General features: G+C 37.1%; 1 protein-coding gene across 5 annotated transcripts in view; it reads left to right on the forward strand.

Annotated features, from left to right (window-relative positions):
- The window catches only part of ANKS1B (ankyrin repeat and sterile alpha motif domain containing 1B), a 412,516-nt gene that overhangs the window by 131,476 nt on the left and 259,300 nt on the right, over window positions 1-21,740 (forward strand). For all 5 annotated transcript variants that reach the window (XM_088055377.1, XM_088055378.1, XM_088055379.1 and 2 more), the window contains exons 11-12: window positions 7,342-7,478; window positions 20,809-20,989. In XM_088055377.1, the coding sequence (XP_087911503.1) occupies window positions 7,342-7,478; window positions 20,809-20,989 (318 nt within the window). The remainder of the gene's footprint in view (window positions 1-7,341; window positions 7,479-20,808; window positions 20,990-21,740) is intronic.

Here is a 21,740-nt window from a genome sequence, read left to right on the forward strand (position 1 = left end):
AAATACAATCCTGAAATAGCTGCCACATCCAAGACTGGGCCAGTTATAGCTTCGAGTGCTTTCAACAAGACAGTTGCAGATATATATATTTACAATTCTACTCAGAACAATGGTTATTCAAGTTTAAGTGTGTGGGAACCAAGCAAATTCAAAAGAGCAAATTCAAACAGTTGAGTCCAACCGTTCTCCCTATGCATCCAGTGTAGCTACCTACTGATTTTGTTACTCACTATTCCATCTGTTCTTTTGAAATGTCTCTGGTAATGTTTGTTCCTTGAATTCTGAAATACATGATTGTCCTTATCTGTATTTTATAGATTTATTCCATATTGAATAGTCATGTAGGAGAGAAGATTTGCTCTGGGGATTTAGTCAAGTTAAAACAATTTTAAAGCTGAATCCCATGCTATGGGAAATTACTTAGTCCTGTTTGAGGCTATTCTGTAACATGAATGTTTTTGTTATCTGCCTGACAAAATGGGAGATCTAATTTCTTTTTCCTGGATTTTTGTATGAACTGCATCCTTTGCTATGTGCAGTTGCTGTTAATGTTTGCAATGGACCCACCACTTACAGGAGACAACTTTTTTATCACACATGTTGCCCAAGAAGTCTTACACATGACATCTGTGAATAAAATCAGTGTGGTTCCTGCAATTTTGTGGCCTGCTCAGTTTTGGGTCTATGTGGGTTATTTCCCACTTGATGGCTTGGGCTCCTGCCTTGTAAATCTGCTCTTGCTGGAATCCGGAAGCCAAGAGTGGTCCATAATGAATGGACTAAGCCCAAATGCTGTCCTCATAAAAACACACACTTTTACTGAAGTCTGTTGATTTGGTTTAGAATAATGAGTTGATTATCCTTGCTCTGCCTTAGAAAGGGTTGTTAATGAGCTCTCTACAAGATTCAGGGCATTACTGAGCCCAAATTATCTTTACCATGCAGAATCACATTTAGATGACTCTTCAGGTGGGCCTGTGTCTCTCTCTTGCTTGTAGATCAAGCTCAAAGATTCCCAGAAGTGGAATCAGGGAAGTTTCTTGGTCTCCTCAGAGTGAGAGTATCAGCATATCCCTGTTAAAGCATCCATATCTTTGATTATGACAGGAATCATGAATTGCTAGCTTATCTATCACTTCAGTGGGATTATAAGTGGCAATTCTTTTTTCATTCCAGTTATGAATATTTTAAAAGGACTAGGTGACCATTCCTCCATTATCAAAGAACATTAAAATCTATTCCTAATGGTACCACACATGATGGGATCAACTTGTGTTAATTTCTTAACCAGTCAATTAAATCAGCCATTTTGGGGGCTCTATTCTCTGCAAGGAGATGTATGTAAGTTCAGTCACTGCACACTGATCCTCCAGAAATAGTACTATTTCCATAATATCTTCTTTTTTAGTCTTCCAAGATTTCTATTGTGATTGTGACTGATTTCTGTCCAGGATAGATCATTAGAATTGCTATGATCTTTTTAGAGCTTTTTGTCTTCATGTAACATATTTGATGTTAAGAGGACATGTAACATGTACAGACAAAGGCATTACAACTTTTTTTTCTAAAGACAGATACAAGCCCATAGAAATTGCCAGACTAGATAAGAGTTTTCTAATAGTCTAGCAAATTGAGTCTGCTATAATTGATCAAACTTAGGTCTGTCATTTTACCACACTAAAAAGCATTTTGAGCCCAGATGGCATTGAGCTATCTGGACCTTTATCCAGATTTTTGCATTATCCCTGATGCTGGGGTGTCCGAAACAGATGTAGGATTTTGACCTACCTTCAAATAGTTTGAAGCATTGCATGAAATATTCCACACTGAGCAGAGCTTGAGGAAACTATTACTAATAACAAGGTGCTTTTGAATTTGTTGTCCATTATGTGTTCAGGTAAATCTCTGTATGTTTATGTGTATGTATGTTCATGCACATTCATTTTCCACCTTGTCCTTTTTCTCTCACAGAATTGCAGTGAACAAACCTATCCAGGCTCTGAGTTTGTAGTATAAATTTCTACAAGGTCATCATGATTAGGCTTTGTGCTTCAAGTATTTTGTTCATGCCTAGTATTGTATTTTCAGATGTTTTAGAATTTAATATATGTGTTTAAACACAGCATTAGGTGTGTAGTGTATAGTCTAGTTCTAGGTTATTACTGGTCTATACCTCTAAAGTGAAATACACATTTCTTCCATTTTTATAGCAAATTGTAAATCTGAGAATACAGTATTTAAGTGACTCCACAAATAGTTGAAATATGGAAATAAAATAGGTGGAGTACATATTTGCATGTTGGCTCAGAGCACTGAATGTGAATATGAAATAAATCATAATTTGCAGTTGCTATTCATTTCTTCACAAGCCAGCTTTGGAGCACATAAACCAGATTCCTTTTGGATCTGAAGCTCCATTTTAGGTGGGCACCAAAAGCGTAGGGTCCTTCTGGAAGCTGGAAGTTGTGAGGAGCATGTATGGAGGGGTGTTTGGTAGAATAAATACGTTGCTAGATAGTGCTAAAAGTTCAAGCCCACGTATATTCTAAATGGATTCTAAGCAGATGAACTGCTTTTGATCTGCTGATCCATTGCCATTACACAAAGTTGTAGGAATAACTGATGTAATAGCTAATACAGACATAACTGTAAATTTTGATAAGGATGCTAGCATGTTTCTGCAATGAAAGTAGAAAACCAGATTAACTGTGGGTTCCATTTTAAAGATTTGTTTGTGATAAAATCTAATTATAACTATATTTTTGGAATATGGGCTGTGTCTGGCTACTGATACTTTGCTTGCTGGGATGCAGTAAATGTTCTGGTTAGTGTACTTGCCTGATAATGCTGTGGCATTGTATACATAGAGTGCCTTTTTTTGGAGTACATTATGAGAAGAAATATCTCTTAGAAAAGTTTCAGTGAGCAGTTTGTCCTCACAGTACATAGACCATGGGATGAAAATGTTGATGAAGTACTTGTTGAACTCTGGTGTTGCAGTCTATTATTATCCATGAGGGCATTTTTTTCTGTGCAGTGCTCCCTAAGAAAAAGGACATATAAAACTGACTACTGATGACACACGACACAGGAAAAGGCAAAAGTCCCTGTATATGGCTTTTTTTTATCATCTCAGTTAAAGAGTTGACATTTTATGTTTTTGTCTGACATCTTAGAAGCCAGCCCTAGAATAACACCTCTGTTTGCTCTTACAATATACTAAAAGACTATATTCCTACATTTTCCTTGTTCTAGTCTATTTTCTTTGCCCTGAAATACAGGAAATGGAGAATGTCAAGTCCTCAGTAAGCATTTTCAAAAATCAGGCTAAGCTCCAATTACATAGAACTTGTGACAACTTCTCATGTGTGGTGGAGGAAGGAGGGAATATTGTTAGAGCATGCTGCAGTTCATTAGTTTTTAGCTGCTAGATGATCCCTGGATCCTGATGTTATCTGATTTACAAAGAAACATCTAGATTATTGCAATGTGAGCCAGGAGCTAGAAGTGAATGACAGTTGTAAATATTTCTCTGTTGGCCCCATCTGTAGCACCTATCAGAAATTCAGCATGAGAGCTAATCTTTCCTAGGTAAATTTGGTAGTTTCTTTAACTTCCAAGTTCTATTTTCCATGAAATGTTTTTCTGAAGCTTGCAGTGTTGCCATTATAGTTACCCGAAGGGAAAAAAAAATTGCTTTAGTTTTGTCACCAGGGAAAATTAAAACATGATTATTATATAATTTAATTCCAAAGAAAATATATTCAAAGATACTCCTAATGAAACTGTAAGTACTGTATATATAAACAGACAGGTCCTACAAATTGGTTGCAGGAACTAATTTGATGGTTCTCTCTCTGATAGAGCAGACCCAGGTAGTAAATCATTATTGGTTGCCTAATGGGAACATCCTACTGTGAAAATAAACAGCTGTCCACAATGAAGAAACTGTTTACAAGAAACCATTACATGTCAGACAGCCCCTTGAGAAAGAAGGGAAGACATGAAATACTGAGCAGTTGGTTGATTTTTCTGGGCTGTTTATTTAAAAAAAAATAAAATTGTATAGCTTCTTTTTGCAAAGTTTTGTTTTTAAACTCCATAAACACAATCCTTTTCTTTGTATTGCCACTTAATTTTGCTTGGAAAGAAAGACTGTAACTACTCTTTTCTGAGATTGCTGCATATTGTTTACGTTGCTGAATTGGTTATGATTGTATTTACACATTTTAGCTGGAGAATTTTTTCTCAGCTCTGTCTAGTGGGGCATGTAACAGCCCTGTTGCCCCTCCTGCATGCCTTCCAATAAATTTTCCTTCCAAGAATGTCACTCCCAGTTGGTTCAAGGCCGCTTGTGTGGGACCGTATGAAGGGGCAAAACCTGGCTTTCAGTGAGCTACTACTGAATAGGGTCAACAAGAAGCCTTTCCTTTGCAAAGACCAAAACCTTGCTCATACAACTTGACTCCTCTGTTACCCTCTTCTGCATCTTTGAAGTGTGCTTAGACCGAGCTGACTATCGACAAGGCTTTGAAACAGAATAAACCGGTGGGCAGATAATTGCATTTCTTACCATTGGCACCAATCTGCATTTCTTATGATGTGTCCTTTGAGTGATCCATCCTTGAGATACTTCTGTATCTGCAAGACTGCCTGATTTCACTTGCAAGGCTTTCACATGCTAGTTAGCTCAAGGGCAGTTGTGCTAAGGACAGCCACACAGGCTCACAGGGAGGGAGTGACAGAAAGGCAGGGGCTGCTGAAGTATGGAGGAGTTTGTGTTCCTTATAGCTTTAGCTGTTTGTCAGCGACAATCATTCTGTTTGTTTCTCACACCAGTGAGTAAATAAGTGCACTAAGTGTACTTGGCTGGATTCATGTGGAGCATTTATCACACTAGAATTTATTTTTTTACCTTCCTATATATGGTGCCTGTATGCCCACATTTCTTGACAGTAGTATAGTCCCTTGCTTGGTGTCTCCCCAAACAGAGGGCAGGGGTGTCATAGAGCAGCTCTCTGATTCCTCAGTAAGGGAGGTTCATTGATGATTTCCTATCTGTCCATAGAGTGAAAGAAGATGCTATATCATAGTCTGGAACAATAGAGGCTGAGAGTTTCAGCTCGCTTAAGGTATTATTCATATCTAGTATTTCTCCTCACAATGAGATTTTCAGAGTATGGCAAGGCTTTAGAGGCTTCTCCTCTTGTCAAATCCCTATCCCTCCTTTGATGAGCTAGGCTTTCAAATCAGAGAATACCCATTTACATGGTACACGTGACCAACATTTTAAAGTTAGACACCAGGTGAGGCAGGAAAGAATATGAGACACTTAAGGCTTTTGAAATGCTATCAAAAATTCTTCAGTATCAGTTATGTTATTGTGAGAATTCATTTTCAGTTCCTTTCTAAGGCTGTGTAAAAATTGTTTTCATACATTATATTAGCACACATTTATTACTTTATGAAATAAGTTACTTCTGATCCAGGCTTTCTGTGCACACTTCTGATGATTCAGGAGGAACTCATCTGTGTGGTAAGACTGCACACTTTTGCAACTGGAAATTTTGATGAGATACTTTTAAAGAAAGTTGGACATTTTTGTTTCTGTGACAGGGTTCACTCTCTCTGGTAACACCTGAGGTTATCTACAGGATGTCTCAATTTTGGATGTCTGCCAATCTGCCATCTGAATTTTTGTTTATACTTTCATTAAGTGCTGTATCGGTATTGCTGAAACATTCCAGCCTGACACTTATTTTAGAAGAATAATTTGTCAATCTGTATTTGATTAGAAACTTTGATTAGAAACCTCGTCCAGTTACGTAGTGTCTCTGCAAGAAGAATCCTGCAGATTTCCTAGGATCATTCATGCCGTGAAAGTATCTGTAAGCTGGAAAGGCCATCAAGTTTACATTCCTGAAACTATTCCCCTTTATCCTATAGTACCTTTGTTAATGTAACTGGGTATTTCCTACCTTTCAATATCTCTGTTACCCATCCAGGTTAGTAGGACTGAGAGAAGCTTCTGTCATGGCTTTCACAAAGGCATTTGTGACTTGTGCAGAGGGAGGAGCCTATGCATGTACTTGTAGAAGTTGGTCAGACAAAAATTCTCCAGCTTAAGAGCGCTGCTTTTACACACTGATGTTTGGGTTTTTCTAGAGTGGATTTCTCCACAGAGTGGAAGCACATATTGGAGACAAATAAACTTGTTTTCTTCTGTGAACACTGCAGGCTGTCAGTTGAGGTCCACAGACGTGAGATTTGACATCACTGTCTTGATGCAGAGCTTCAGATGTAACAGCACATTTAGGAGCAAGGAGCACATCTTTGTAACTCACAAAGAAAGGTGCTCAGTAAATTCACAGGCCCTGTAATAACCAGCATAACCATGCACGGACAATTATACTTTCCCCAGAATCTGAGCTAAAGTGTTTCTTTACTGATAGAATTCTAAAAGCGTGAAGTAATGTGGAGTTTTTTGCCTTCTGTCATTCCAGGGATTAGGTACTCTCACAGCTGAGAAGCTATTTCATAGTCCTCTTTCTCCTCTGATCTGATTTTCACTAACTTTAAAATGATCAAACAGCATTAAGAACATTTAGAGAGGGTAACAATGATATTTTATGTCCTTTTATGGTCCTTCACTGTGCCATAAAATGATAAGAAGAAGATATGTCCAAAGAGCAGTTTCCCAGGTACATGCAGGTGTGCAGGTATTTTTAAGCCAGCTGTAGGTTATCTGGCTGAGGTACTGCTGGAAAGGAAGCTGCTACAGTGCAGAACTCTATGGGGGATGCAAATGTTACCTGAGAAACTGAGCATGTTTTCATGTAATTAGTCCTTGCTGGTCAGTTACACTGATCACAATGTTAAGGAAAGTTGTCAATGACGCCTATTAGCATGTTCTAAGTTCACATGTGTTTATATAACATGTAGAACATGGTCATATGTGTTAGGATTCTCCAGGATGAACTATAATGCAACTAGAAGTTGCATTATAAATCTTCCTTTCAAGTTACCCCTGTTATAGTGATAATATTTGGATTCACAGTCAGTAATTGAAGGTAATAAAAGTAAAATATTTGTGCTTGGTTTCCACCTCATTTTGTTTAGGTACTGAGAGAATGCTGTATCTTGCTTTAACATAGACTGAATGTATGGGGTGAAAAAATAAGTGTAGATATGCAATATATTCCTTAACAAATATGTTTAAATTCTATTATGTTTTGTAAGTTTAAATACTGTTCTGAATAACCTTCTGTTTTCAAAGTTCTTTTTTCTTTTAAAATATATGAAGTATTTGTAATTTCACATAGATGCTATTTTTATTCACAGATAATGCACCCCAGGTAGCAATTACCGCACCAGGATCTGGTAACCATAGAAACAGCTCTACAGGCCCAACACCTGACTGCTCTCCTCCATCACCAGACACTGCACTTAAAAACATAGTGAAAGTCATACGTCCTCAGGTAGGTGCTCACCATAAGCATCCTCTTATTTGTTGTATTTCTCCTTTTAATGGCAGGCTATGATGCATGTATTCTAAGAGGAAGTTATGTCTTTACACATTTGAGTAGGTCAAAGACATAAATAGAACACAAAATACCTTGTCTTCTTAAGAATAAATCTTAGTAGCAGAAGAAGATAACATATGATATGAATGAGCCCAAATGTACAGAGTACATACTTCTTATAGCACTGATGACAAATGAAGTCCTTATGCAGTATTTCGTATTTTTGCATACTGTTACTTTTCTTTTAAGGCTATGTGCTGAATTTTTTCAGTATTACTTCCATAGTACTTTTTCAGGTTTACTCTCTTGTTTCTGCATCTCCATTTGCCTGGAGTTTTATACCTTTTTATTTTACTTTCCCATATAGTACTGCTTATGAACTTCCATTCTTTCTAACTATCCCTCTTTCTAATGCTGTTTGGGAAACAAGATGCGTAATGTGTGTAAAACTTGAGTGCTCCATATACTTTTTTAAGGAGTGCATCTCTTTAAAACCAAAACTTTAAAGTAAATACATGTTAGAACTTGGATCAGTGATATAGAGTTTATCAGCATAGAGTGATTTATTTTAGAATCATGGGCTCATGGTATAAGTCAGAACAAACCTTGGGATGATCTATTTCCTTGTTTAAAAAGCCATGACATTAGAAGTGCCAAAGCTAGCTTGGACAACTACATGCTGAATTGACTAACTGTGAAACTTTCTTAGTGTTAACCAAAAGAATTTAATCTCCTACTAATTTTGGGTTCAAGTGCAGCCATCTGTTCTTTATTGCTGAGCTGATCTCTGCAGCTGAGACACTCTGATGCTATTGGATGCAGGCTTTGTACCATCAGTCACTGGCATTTGCTTTACTTGAGGAGTAAGCTGATGGACATGTGATATTTTCCTGGGAGTTGTATAGGCCAGGTTGTTTTGGTACCACACAAGTGACTGTGTCCCAGTGTTGGAGGTGAATCTCCCTTTCAGTACTCATTGGAGCACACAGTTCAGAAGGTCTTGCAGAATTAAAGGTAATTGCTAGGTGCACTTGCCATTTCTGTCTAGGAGCCATTGGCATCCTCTGGCTGACACTGTCACTATACAATAATTCCATTGACAGGTTGGTGCATCCCCTACTGACACCAGCATAGTTCAGGTTCCACATGGTTTAAATCTAGATTGCAGAGGGTCTAAAATTGCAGTTTCTTCTATTTTTTCTTTTTATAGTTGTTTCTCATTTTGTTTGTTTCTGTAGTGTCTCTGTCCCTCCCACCCTACACCAGTCTATAGTACTGAAATGCCTCCTTCCCTCCAAGCTGTTTTTTACAGTAGGCAGCAAACAAACAGAAAGGTAATGAAATGTTGTTGAAACAAGCTGTTGTGTGATAGCTTATTTGAAATAGCATTTAAAAAGCTGTTTCCATCATGATATTGCCAACAGATGGACCCAGAACACTTCATGGTGATGTTCTCCTGCTAGTTAACTCTGAATGGATTCAGCAGATTCTGGGGAGCTATTTTCAAATTTAAATTATTCCATTTACTGAGTCACAGTGTTCTCATCATTCTGCAGAACAAAAGCTAGCTCTGTGATATATATGGTCAGAACTTTACCACATTTCCTAAAATGTCTCTCACGTGGCCCTACACATGGCATGTGCCCTGTACAGAAAACAACAGCAGACAGGCATAATGTATGTTATAAGTCTATGTGCTAATACAGGACAAGTTGGATACACTGTAGCATTCAGATTCCATTATGCTTCTCTTTTATTCATGTGTTTTATGCACATCCCTCAGTATTCCTTTTTTTTTTCTTTGTTTTTGTTTTATATCTAATCACCTTCCCCTAAGACCTCAACTCAAGAATTTAGACAAAGAAGTTGTAGATATTTGCAATGTGCTGTTTGCTAACCATTAGTGTTCATTCTGCCTGCATATTTAATTCTTTTTTTCCATTCAATTACCTGGCAAGCTCTTTGAAGGGTAGCACAATGGGATTCTATTCCTGACTGACCTCTCACCATTCATGTAAAACTAATGAATACTCTTACACAATGTATGCAAAATAATTAATTTTCTGTTGGCTGCCAGGGCCTCTTTGCATTTTTCTAACAAGATAAATTGATTTATAAGAGATCTAAACCAGGGATCATGTAGATTTCCAAAACAGCTGTCCCTTCTTTCCCTTTTTCATGTCTTGTGCATCCAGCATGAGAAAGTGCCAGTAAAGGCGGAATGGGAAACTCTTCAGCAGCCAGCTTTGCATGAGGCAGGCTCTGGCAGCTTGGATGGAATTGCCAGGGAGGACTGGCCTTTCAATACATATAGTTATTTTAATTTATAGCCTTACTTATCTTTTCTGTAGGGTTGTACATATAATGGTTTACCAGCAGTGAGCAGAAGACTGTCTCTATGCAACCAGGACGAGAGGACACAGTCTTAAGGTGCATTAGGGGATGTTTAGGCTGGACATAAGGGGGAATTTCTTCACAGAAAAGGTGATTACACACTGGAATGGATCATACCTGGTGGAATGATCATCCCTGGAGGTTTCTGAGTATTAAGTTCAGTGCTACAATGCCACCCACCTCTACTACCTTCAGTCCTGAGGCTGGCAAACTTAACAGTATCTCGAGCATCTGTGTGCACTTTTATCTGTACAGCTTAGCTATGGCTCATCCCTCTGATCTAGTATTTTGCAAATAAATTTCTCCTTTTCAAATTTTCCCATGGTTAGCCTCTGAAAAGGAAGGGTTTTTGGAAAAGTTGCATACATGCAGAAAAGAAGTAAACAGAATTTAGTTCAGGCCTGGAATTGCTTAGTCTTTCTTTTTTTTTTTTTTTTACTGATTGTCCAGATGAGACTTACTTAGTTTTAAACTCTTGAAATGCTAGTTAATGGAGAGTTTGAGAAAGCAATACATTTTCAGATTAAGGACATATGATATTCTGTATACTCACAGCACCTGTAATCCATAATAAGGTGGGATAGGAGAACAGGTATATAAGTCTCCTTCAAGTTTTAAGTTAGTTACATTAGTACATAGAGTAAAATATAACTTACCTTATCAGGCTGTTGTTTTAGAAAGTGGTAGTAAAATTGAGCTTGTTCCATCACAGTTCCTGTAGCTCTCAGTCTGGATGAAGCCTGAACAAAACTAAACTGCTTGTGATGCTTCATGCATTTTTTGTATTAGCTACTCAATTTAATAAGCTTCTCCTTATTTATTTGTTCAGCTCCATTTGAAAAATAAACTATATCCACAGAGGGAGAAAGAGCACATTTTTTTCTCTGAGACTGTTTCTTTAGCTGGTGTTATTTACTTGTGGGTCTTGGGCCAATTCTCATAAAACTGAATTCTGACTTCTCACCTTTAAATTTATTTATTAAATGCAGTCCAGCATTGGCATGTTGAATTCTTGTTTTTTAAGATATATTTCATGTGGCTTACTTTAGGTACAGCTTTTGATGTCAAAATGTGGGTTATTTAAAAGTGACTTTATCTATCATGAATTAGTATTTTCCCTATTTTATGTGAATAACCCAATTTCCTCAAAGTGTTGTTTCAATGCTATTAAGAGGGTTTCTGGTAGGAGGACAAAGGAACAAAGAATTTCAGTGTTTCTGACATGATGAAATTTCATAATCTTGTTCTTTCTGGTTTTATTACTAAGATCTGAGATCGTCTATTCATCATAATATCTTTCTCTTTTTTCTTATCAGTACGGATGCGGTGTCTTTACAGGAATAATAATTGTTTTTCCCCGGTATTCTTATTTTAACCTCTGTAAACAAACTTGCAATTCAATCTATGGCTCCTCATTCACCTGGCTAAGACATCTATGAATATAATAGCAGCTAACAGCTTAAACATTAGCAGGCAGAAGTATGTGTCTCCTTTTTCTGCAAGTTCTAACAGAACCCAGCAGGACATGTGTAGCCTCTGATAGACCTATCCCACTTGTTTAAACTATCATGTGTACGAATGCTTTTGCATGCAGTGTGCCTGTCAGACCCGTGTGTATGTATACATATACCCATATGCATATGTACATTCATCTAGGCATAGGGAAAGACAAGGACCATGACATTCCACTCCCTGTGTCAGCCTGGACATGAATGGACAGACCATCTGTAGGAGATGTGTGTCCAGAGCCTCCCTAGCTGACTTAAAAGTGATAATAATTTATATTCAATGAAATTGTCATTCTTTTTGCAGGTAGGTGCAGGAGTTTATCTGAACACAAACAAGCAATCAAACAAAAAACTTAGAGGAAACTCTGGAAAATCACAGTTCCAGAAAATAAATTTTCAGACCTAATAGTTCCATAAGCAGGATTTTCAAGTGGATTAGTGTCACTGTTTCCCTATGTTGAAACAATGAAACTATTTCTGCCTGCTTCCTCCCCTATGCTAGCACCATGCTGTGGTTTCCTTAGCTGTTCACAAATGAAATGCATGCCTTGTCACAGTTGGCTTGGCACGTCCCTGTCTCTGTCAGCTTAGTGAAATCCCTGCTGGAGGTTGTTGCACCAGTGCACAACACCATGAGAACACTGTGTTGTATCTGCTGAACTTGTTTTGCAACACACACACACACACACACACACACACAGACACATGCACACACACACACAAAATCTGTTTTATTTCACCACAAAAAGGAGGGCTGGAGAACACTGTTATGCAATAAATTCTCTCCACTCTCTGAATGAGATCACAGGACAGCGGCAGTGCAACGACCTTCTTTCTCCTATGAGCTGCTTTCTGTGCTTAGCTCCTCTTAGAACATGCCCAGCCAGGCAGGGAATAACCAGGAAAATCACTGTGAAGACTGTGCAGGCACACAGTGCTTCCTGTTCAGGTGCACTTCTCATGCTGTATTTTGCTGCTGACTTTGTGCTTAGCACAAGAGGCAAATAAGACTTAAAAAAACCCACATTACTGAGTTATGATTTTGTGGGGAATCAAAGCCATCATATCCAATGTAAAAGCCACTTCTGTGTACGTGCTTTTATGACGTTCTGGAAGGTGCTGAGCATTCCCCAAACCCTCTAAAATAAAATTGTGTTCTACAGTCCACACATGGGTAGATTTAGTGCTCATACTTTGTGTGCCTGTTCTGGAGATTCTCCCTGGATGTCATAGTGCTTCCAAGGCTACTTGTATCTGTTAGGGCTGCAAGCATATTAAGGTGGTTGTCAGCAGTCAGTGACCTTGATTCTAGGTATGTAAATATATTTCAGATTATTCTCTCTGTGACAGGGAATGTCTATACAAATCTACTGCACACAGTTTGATGTCTTCTCATTCTAATGATGTTGAATAAAAAATAAAGCTCCTAAATAGCCCTTGAAAAAGAGGGAGCAAAGCAGAGTAAGAGGTGTGCTGTCAATGCCATTAAGATGTGGTTAGCAATTCATCTATGCATGACTGAAAATAGGACAGACATTATGAAATGATTTTATTCTGGACTACTGAGTACCAAACACAAAAAAGGTTATGGTTGGAACTGTCTCACAGGACTGATTCCTACAAACACCTCCCCCCAGCACATACATCACACATCCACCTGTTTTACCACAGCATTTATGGGAAGAAGATGTCTAACAGCTCCACAGGAGAATATTTGAAAAATAAATTCCTTAGTGCATAATGGAAACTCTGTGACTACTTAATAACAACATTAAACAAAATATTATTAAAGAGATGCATTGTAAGAGATCTCCTTTGACAAGTAACTATAAAACATATTTCTATTTATATATTTTAATTAGATATAATAGGAAAACATAAACACATCTACCCAATATATGGTACTAATGAAAACAGCAGTGTGTGTTAGTGCATTTAATTACAGTTCAACAGGATACTAAAACACAAGTATAAATTAAAGCAGAATAACACTCTGTTGAGAATAGCTAAGGTTTTAGAATATCACATGCAATAATAAATTCATATGTCTTTCTTGGTTGAAGTTGGTTACTTACCTGGAGAAATTCTCCAGGTTGTGATTCCTGATTCAATGTAAACACAAATCATGCAGAAATATAGAATGTTTTTCCTATATGAACTTGTAACAGACAGGTGAAATACTGTTTTTAAAGGCAGTTCAGATACTGAAAGGCACATCTATGCTAGCAAAATGAGCTTTAGCTCTGCAGAGTTGCATCTACACTGTTGAATTATGGACACAGTCCCAGGTATAATTTTAGTAGCGTACAATTTTCTTTCTCCAAACCTATCCACTGTCAGGCCTGATTTGTGATTTGAATAGACCAAGCACCTTTCCTGGTAGATAATTCTGCCTTGAAGACCCTTCTCTGACACCTAATGAAGTTTAATTGTAGGGCTGTGATCAAATCCATGCAAGTTGCCCTGCCTAGTACACATAATGCTTGGAAACAGTAACACACTCAGAATCTGGAAGATTAAAGCCTTATCTATTGTGCCTTGATGGGTTTCTTACCCATTATATTCTTAGCATTTTCATTTGATTCTGTAGTATGGGGGGGGGGGGTGACCACCTTAGTTACTCAGTAACCCTTTATTGTCATCTGATGTTGCACATTTTCACACATGCATTTTGTCTGTAGCATGCAGTTTAAAAAAAGAGCCATCACTTTGGCCCTTCAAAATTTATGATATAACGATACAAGCACTTTTCATAATCTGCAGGTGAAAAGGGGGATGTTACTGGCAGCTAGTAGCTGAGCTTTTTGGAAGAAAATGGTCTTATATCCATTTTCCAACTGTTTCAGTGAAAATAACACTATTTTAATCTTTGAAAGATAGGAAATTTTTATAGCTTGAGGAATGAGACATTCCTCTTATTTATCAAATTTATCTCTAGCTATTTAGATCTCATTTCAAGCAATGTTTTCCCAGGATAAGTATAATTGTGTATCTTCAAAATCTGGTCACATCTATCAAGGAAGAAAACTGGCCCAAAGGTGTTGCAGTTTTTGGCATTCAGAATTGCTGCTCCTCAGAACCCACAGCTGCAATACGGTTGCAACTAAAATAAAAGTAGAAGGCAAGGAAAATAGAAACTGGGGAGAGGTCAACTCTTTCCCTTATTTACTTCCTGTGTGATTTGTCATCTGAGATAAGGCCACGGGTAGAAGGAGCAGCAACCTTCTGACCTTTAATTACATACTTCAGTGGAGGGCTCTGCTGGAAGCAGAGCTAGGATAAGGTGCAGAGAGGAGAGCAGAAAGCTCTGTGTCTTTATGGTACCAGAGTCACACAGCACAGCTTCCTGACCACAGGCTATGCAAAAGAGCTGAGTCTGTGTCATTCCTGAGCATGTCACTGACAGGGGAATGATCCAAGTATTCTGAGGGACCATCAGATTATTATAAAGTAGTATGCATTGCTGCTCATGCAGGATGTGAGCAGTGTCTTTCTCTAAATTAATAATCAATCAACCAGAAATTGCTTGGACTTTGACAGTATGATGTCATTAAAAATTAATTTAGTTTTAGAATGCATTACACTTTTAGTATCGTAAAAGATCTACAGTTAAAAAACAATGAAAGCATTTTTTTTTAAAATTTGTTGGGGTTTTTTTTTAAGTCTCATGATCCTGCAAACTCCCTGTTGTGGCTGCTTGGGATATATTAGATGCCAGCCTCTGTGTATTTTCTGCTTTCTGCACTTAATTAAAATGTTGACAAGTAAAATCAAGAATGTCAAAATGGGTACTGAAACTGTGTATATTTTATTTTTAATTGTTGTCATAATATAAGATAAAGTTTTGTGAAATGAAAAAAGAGAAAATTATATTACCGCATAAAAAGAAAATGTGTCTTCAGCTTGTTCAATGTGGTATTTTGAGGCTTGACAGAATAATTGATTCAGTAGTCTAGTAATAATTCAGTGTAGTCTTGCACTTCTAGGTGACATAGATGAATCAAACCCAGATGCATCGTAATCTCCAGTTTTTGCAATTTCAAGGCTACTCGATCACCTTAGCTCAGATCCTATAAATCAAATATTTCTTGACAGGAGCATTGACTGATGAGAATGTATCAGAACTGATGATTTCTGCAAATCAAACTGGAGACAGGAGAAAACAAAGGAGCCCGTCGCAGGCTGTATTTTACTGAGAAAATGTTGAATGTTTTGAGCTTTTATGTAAGTGTAAATGAGCAAAAGAGACAAAGATAGAAACAGAGATGGCATGCTGGAATGTAGAGGCAAAAGACAGAAACCATAAGAGTGACGTAAAATTTGTATGTGAAAGGAAGGACAGAGGTTAAAATTGGATGCATAGAGAGACAATGGGAGGGAAAGACAATGGGACTGTAAAATCAGTGTGAGATGGGACCATTAGGGAGTTTGAGAGACCTTGACAAAACCACAAATAAAGCAGAAAATAAAATTTTGCAGTACCAAATAGAACTGAAATCAACTGGATACTGTGAAGGTTTATTTAGAATAACAGAAGTAGCTTAGGAAGGAATGTAACAATAGATAGGAGAAAACAAAAGAAGAGAGGTGCCCAGAGAAGTTGTGGATGCCCAGTAATCCCTGGAAAGTGCTCAAGGTCAGATTGGATGGGGCTCTGAGCAACCTGGTCTAGTTGAAGATGTCCCAGCTTATTCCAGGGGCTTTGGATCTAATGGCTTTTAAAGGTTCCTTTCAACTCAAACTATTATATGATTCTATGAAAGGGAAAATGAATGTATAGAAATAGAATGAGATTTTAGAAGGAAGGAAGCTGGAGAAAGGAATATTTCTGAAGTAGGAGTGAGCTGATCAGAGAATTGAAAGAATTGAATCATCTGGCCAGGTATCAAAATGAGGGATTTAAGGGGCCACTTAAGTACACTCACATGGTGTTATATATGTGAGATGAGCCTGGGGGAAGGGGCTGCAGACTCCTGCTTTCTTTGGTAAGTCTGTATTTTATGTGCTAACTAGAATTTGAGAATGTAGGTGCAATTCTCTCTTCTATCATACATGTTCTGCATGATATATTGCAACTGAAACCAGTTTCTCCATTATATAGTGCAGCTGGAATTTGGCAGGTTTTGCCAAATGCAGAATTTCCTTAGGCTCATTGGTTCTCAGCGTTTTAACAAACCACACATCTGTCCCTTGAGAAAGCTCTATACCCTTGTTCAGCATCTGTGAAATGGAGCAACTAGCTCTGCTGTGGTACAGTGTTGTGAGAATTAATTTTTTTAAGACTGTGATAGTGCTATGTACACAAATCCCAAAGGTGAGAAGGTGAAGTCAGAAGCTTGTATTGCAGAGTGTACTTCAAAGCTGAAGAAATATTTTGGTGTTAAATTGAGAAAGAAGTTTTGCTCTACTGCCTCCGCTAAATGTTGTAAGAAAGATTTCAATGATCCCTTGCCTCCTTATAGTGTTACATGCCAGTCATGGTAGCATTACAGAATTTGCATGCAAATCCCATTGATGGACACATTAAGTCCTTACTTGTCTTTTTAATAGGAAAGCAATTCAATATGTGTATTTTGATGCTTTTTCTGGTTTTGCAGTTTCAAAGGGGTATCTTTCATTGATATATGTTCACTACAGACTGAACATGAAAATGTTTTTATTAGACCTGATTTAAAAGTTATTTAAGTCTTATTATTGCAATATACTTAAAGATTTATAGTGATTTTTTTTGATTATGAATTGGAAAGATTTGTTAGCCTGATTTGATATGCTATTTTAGGATAGTGTAGGGTTTTCTGGGTTGGTCTTACAACAATTGAAATAATATTTGTGAAGCAATGCCTTAAAAGTAAATATCAGTCATTAAAGAGATTTACACATATACATATACACTTGAATGTAATGAATAAAAATCTACTTAAGGACAAATCTGCATGCTATGTAGCATGCTTATTGGGGTGAAATGAAGCCATAAGTATGCCAGAATTTCACAAGGGTTGTCTAAGCATGTCCAGACCTTTGTAATGGTACAAGGAAGGCATGTAATGACAAAGCTGTCTTCGAAGAATAAAAAAAGCATTATCTCTTTAGTACAGAGTTTTGTGTTTGTGTTTCACAGCTATGAAATCTTGAACCTTGACTGAGTTATGGTGTTCAATATAGTAAATAATATTAGAATTTTTCAGAAAATATCTCAAGAGTTCTTGGTAAGTGGTCAAACAGTGGCTTTGGCAGATGCAATCAGCAAACCAAGGTTACTGCCAGTAAGGTGGAATTTGACATCAAATTTGACAAAAAGATTTCTAGAGCGTGTCTAGAGGTGAGCTGGATGTGAGATTAAATCTGGGAGTGAAACAGCTCTACTTTCATTTATGTTTGTAAGAGTCTGTCTGATTTAGAGATGTAATCTCTCATCATGCTTAGGACAGATGTAGAATTCAATTAAGTTACCCAAAAGTTGGAGTCTAATGTCATTTAAGGTGCTATAGAGGTGTCTTTGAAATGCATGTGGAGACTGTCGAGTATTGTACAGGGCATTTATAGGGGAGACCAGCACTCTTCTGAACGGCAGCTGGAGGCCAGGTGGGATGCCCTGAGGAATCTGCAGTGATGGCAGATACCTGCACTAAGGCAAGGGAATCAATACCAAGGGGACTGGGGTGAGGTGAATTGTTCTCTGAACTCTTGATGGTATTCACTAGATCTTGATTTTATTGACTAGATCTCAGCTGACTGCTCTGGGATTTTAAATAGCTAAGGTAGAAGTAAATAGCTATGCTGGAAATTTAGTTGATGAAATTGGGAATGGAATTTAATCCTAACTGTAGAAAAAAGTTTGATTCATTTCTACTGTTTTTTTTTAATTTTTTTGTATTTTTTTTGTGTGTGTGTGTGTGTAAATAGTGCTTTAGAGACATAAAGGCAAAGATACCCTCAGCACAAACTGGTCTACTGAGTCTCTCATAGCATATATTAATGACCAACTAGTGTACTTTAACATTTTACAGGACACAGCAAAAGTGCAAAAAATTCCTCTAGTTCCTCTAGTTTCTTAGTTAGCTATAAAGGCTTAGATGCTGGATTCCTGACTAATTATGTAGAGAAATTATTGGCACATGTTGATTGATGGAGCTTGTTAACTCCAAAAAGTATAGCAGCAGTGTAATGCTGTGGAGTACTAGAGACTGAGAGAGCTTCTCTGCAGAAATCTTCAGATTGGAAAGACATTTTAAACTGAAATATGTTTCTCTGAATCAGTAATAATAATGCCCAAGTCCAAAATAAGATAGTGAAAGGCCAAATGGTGTATCAGATGCTGCTATTTGCTCCTAAGGGGCACACAGACAAAACTGTGGCTGGAGGCCTGAATAGACAAAAGCCAGGGCAGTTGCCTTTGGAGCTTCTTTGGGAGACAAAGCTAGACCATTCCAGCTGCCTATTTAGGCAGGAACTGTCTCAGCTTAAAAACAACCAGAGATACCACACCTCATGTTAAGAGAAGTGTTCCCTTTTCAACAGAGGAGTTCAAGTCCCGCAAATCTGCAAAGACACCATTGCTTGGGAAAGGGCCAGAAAAATACTTCCAAATGGCCAGAGAACTTTTTCAGTTTTAGAAATAATTAGGCCATTCATGAATATGTTGTCTAGCAAAAGTGGGCCATTAGATTTAATTAATACAGATGAATATTTTTGGTCTGATCTGAGAGTTTTTTTGGCTCAGATCCCAAACAATGACTTCCAACTACACTGTCTGATGTTGGAGTCTGTCCCTGTTCACTGAACCCTCCCATGAAATTACTAGACCTAGGAGTCAGGCTTTCAAAGCAGAAACTGGTTTGAATTATTGAAGAAAGTAAGTCCACTCAATAGAGCAATTGATTGCTAAAATTTCCCATTTTTCTCAGTTTTAGTATGACACAGTTAATTTACATTGTGCCTAACACAACTTTAAGAAATAATCAACCTTACACACACCTAATTCTATTGAATTTTTCTATCTGACATTCCAATAGAAAGGGTGAATTTTTAGTGAAAACAGCCTGGTTTGGTATTTATGACACAAGCATTGCAGGACTTGTAACCTAAAAATTAAATTGACCAAAAACAAATTTGAAAATTTTTCCACTGGGATAGATTGTATTTTAACAAGTAGTTCTAAGTAAGGGATGGTGAATACCTTCATGGTCCAAGGAAGATATTATTGCTCCCATTGGTAATAATTAGGTCTTGATACTAATTAGGAGCAAATTCTTGACCCTTACAAATATTCTGACAGGTTAAGCCTGACATGCTAGAATAAGAAGAGATGAAGCATCTTTTACTCTCTTTATTCTATTTTTGTCCAGGTTTGTTTTTCCAAGGCAGAATTTCCTGAGGTGTTTTTCTCTGTTGTGAAACAAATATATGGATGGCTATAAATGTGGCTGCAGGCCTCCTCTGTTTTGGAGACATTTAATGTTTCTGGTCATTGATCTTGAAGCAGGAAGGAGCATTGTGGGGTTAGGATATTTTGGTGCTGCAACAGACTACTTAGCATGGCATTGCAAACCAGCAGTGGCCTGTGGCTTAAAAGCCATGACATTGAGCACTAAAGTTATGCCTGTACTAGTAGGTAGTGCAGTGCAATGGGAACAAGTCCATGTAGTGAAAAAGTTGTTGCTGACCTGATGAACACATATAAATTTCTACATCTTATGGTATAGATCCCCCCAAAAGAAATGAGTTTCTCATGCTCTAAAACTGCTCTGCAATCCAAAGCACAACTATTAACTGGGGTCTGCTCAGTGCTTTTATTTGAAAGTAAATATTTGAAATAAAGTAGTAACAAGTTTTTTAACTGTTCCATGAAAACTCACACAGAAAGTTTGATTTTCATGTATGTTTTTCAAGTTGAAATGTTTCCCTTAAGCTTCCAGACATTTCAGTCTTTGAATATTTGAGGCATATTCATAAATGGAATAAACAGCAGAGGGTGTCTTTTGAGTGATGGGCACTTGGTATTATTTAGTAAACTTCATTATACAGGCATCAGCGCTCTAATTGTTTTGCAAGATGTAACCATCAATGCAGCTGGTGAAGAGTTCCCTTTCTTATCAAAAGATGATTGAAATTATTATATGCAAGGCTGTAAAGGCGTATTTTATGTTGAATTAAATTGATTAGAATGAAGACATGCATTTTTTCTAATAAAGTTTAATCCAGATTTTAGAAGGAAATTATCTCTACACACCACAGCTTGTGATATGAAATGATTTTTACTACTATAACCTTTGAGCCAAATAAAAACAGTAAGAACAGAGAAAGATTGGTTTATTAAATGTCAAGTAATGAAAACTATACAAAAAGTCTGGGTTTTTCATGCCAAACTTCTATTTTTCTTGTAGCCAAAGCAACGTACATCCATAGTATCTTCTCTGGAATTTCACCGAATGAATCACAGCCACAATTATTTTGAAATCAACCCATCCATTGGCTGTGCAAGTTTTATTTCTACTCCTGCAATCAGTCCAGCTAATTATTCCTTTGGATCTTTGGAATACAGTCTTGAAGAGAAAGAACTTCCAGGTATAGAAAAAAAAAGCTTACTTTTTCTGTCAACAAAGTTTTATAAAACTTTAGGTCTTTGGGTGTAAGTTGAAATTGCTGTTGTCTTTGGTAGTAAAATGCATTTATCATTAATACACAAAATTGTTCCTGATGTTTTTTCTTAGTACTCTACAAAGAGTTCTAATATTTTATGACCAGTATTATGAGACATACTTTTCTCCTGAATGTTATATTTTGAATAAAACAACTGTTATTTCCAGACTTGCCTAGAATTCAGGTATTGTAGTTTTTGAAATTATGATGATTTGTACATCTACTTTCATCACTGTGTGGTCAATATACTCCAATAGGATTTTGAATTGAAAAAATGTAATTAGAAATCATTATGTAACCACCAGTAAAGATGTGGAAGGGAAGATTTCTAAGAAACCTGTGATTGTGTCTGCAGTAGCAATGGGATTCATTAAAGTAAAACTTCAATGTATTTGCTCTGATGATAAGAGTTTGATAGAGTGATAGTGTGATTGTAATGGGGAAGGTTTTATCCCTAAATGGAGATTTACATAATGAAAATGCTTTAAAAAGGATTAAAGTATTTCTCTTTTCACAAAAAACTTCAAGAATCTGAAATTGTCAGTAAACCAAGTATTTACCTTTTCCCCTTCAAATTCCATATAAAAGTTGCTTTATTTAGGCTAAATTTGGGAAAGCTGATGTATTGAAACAAATGTCTTTGATAGCTAGTTTATGGGATCTGCAAATCAAGTTT

This window comes from Pseudopodoces humilis, chromosome 5 (genome assembly GCF_049639895.1).
Source record: "Pseudopodoces humilis isolate 2021_Gansu_Grassland_sample_001 chromosome 5, ASM4963989v1, whole genome shotgun sequence".
Lineage (NCBI taxonomy): Eukaryota > Metazoa > Chordata > Aves > Passeriformes > Paridae > Pseudopodoces > Pseudopodoces humilis.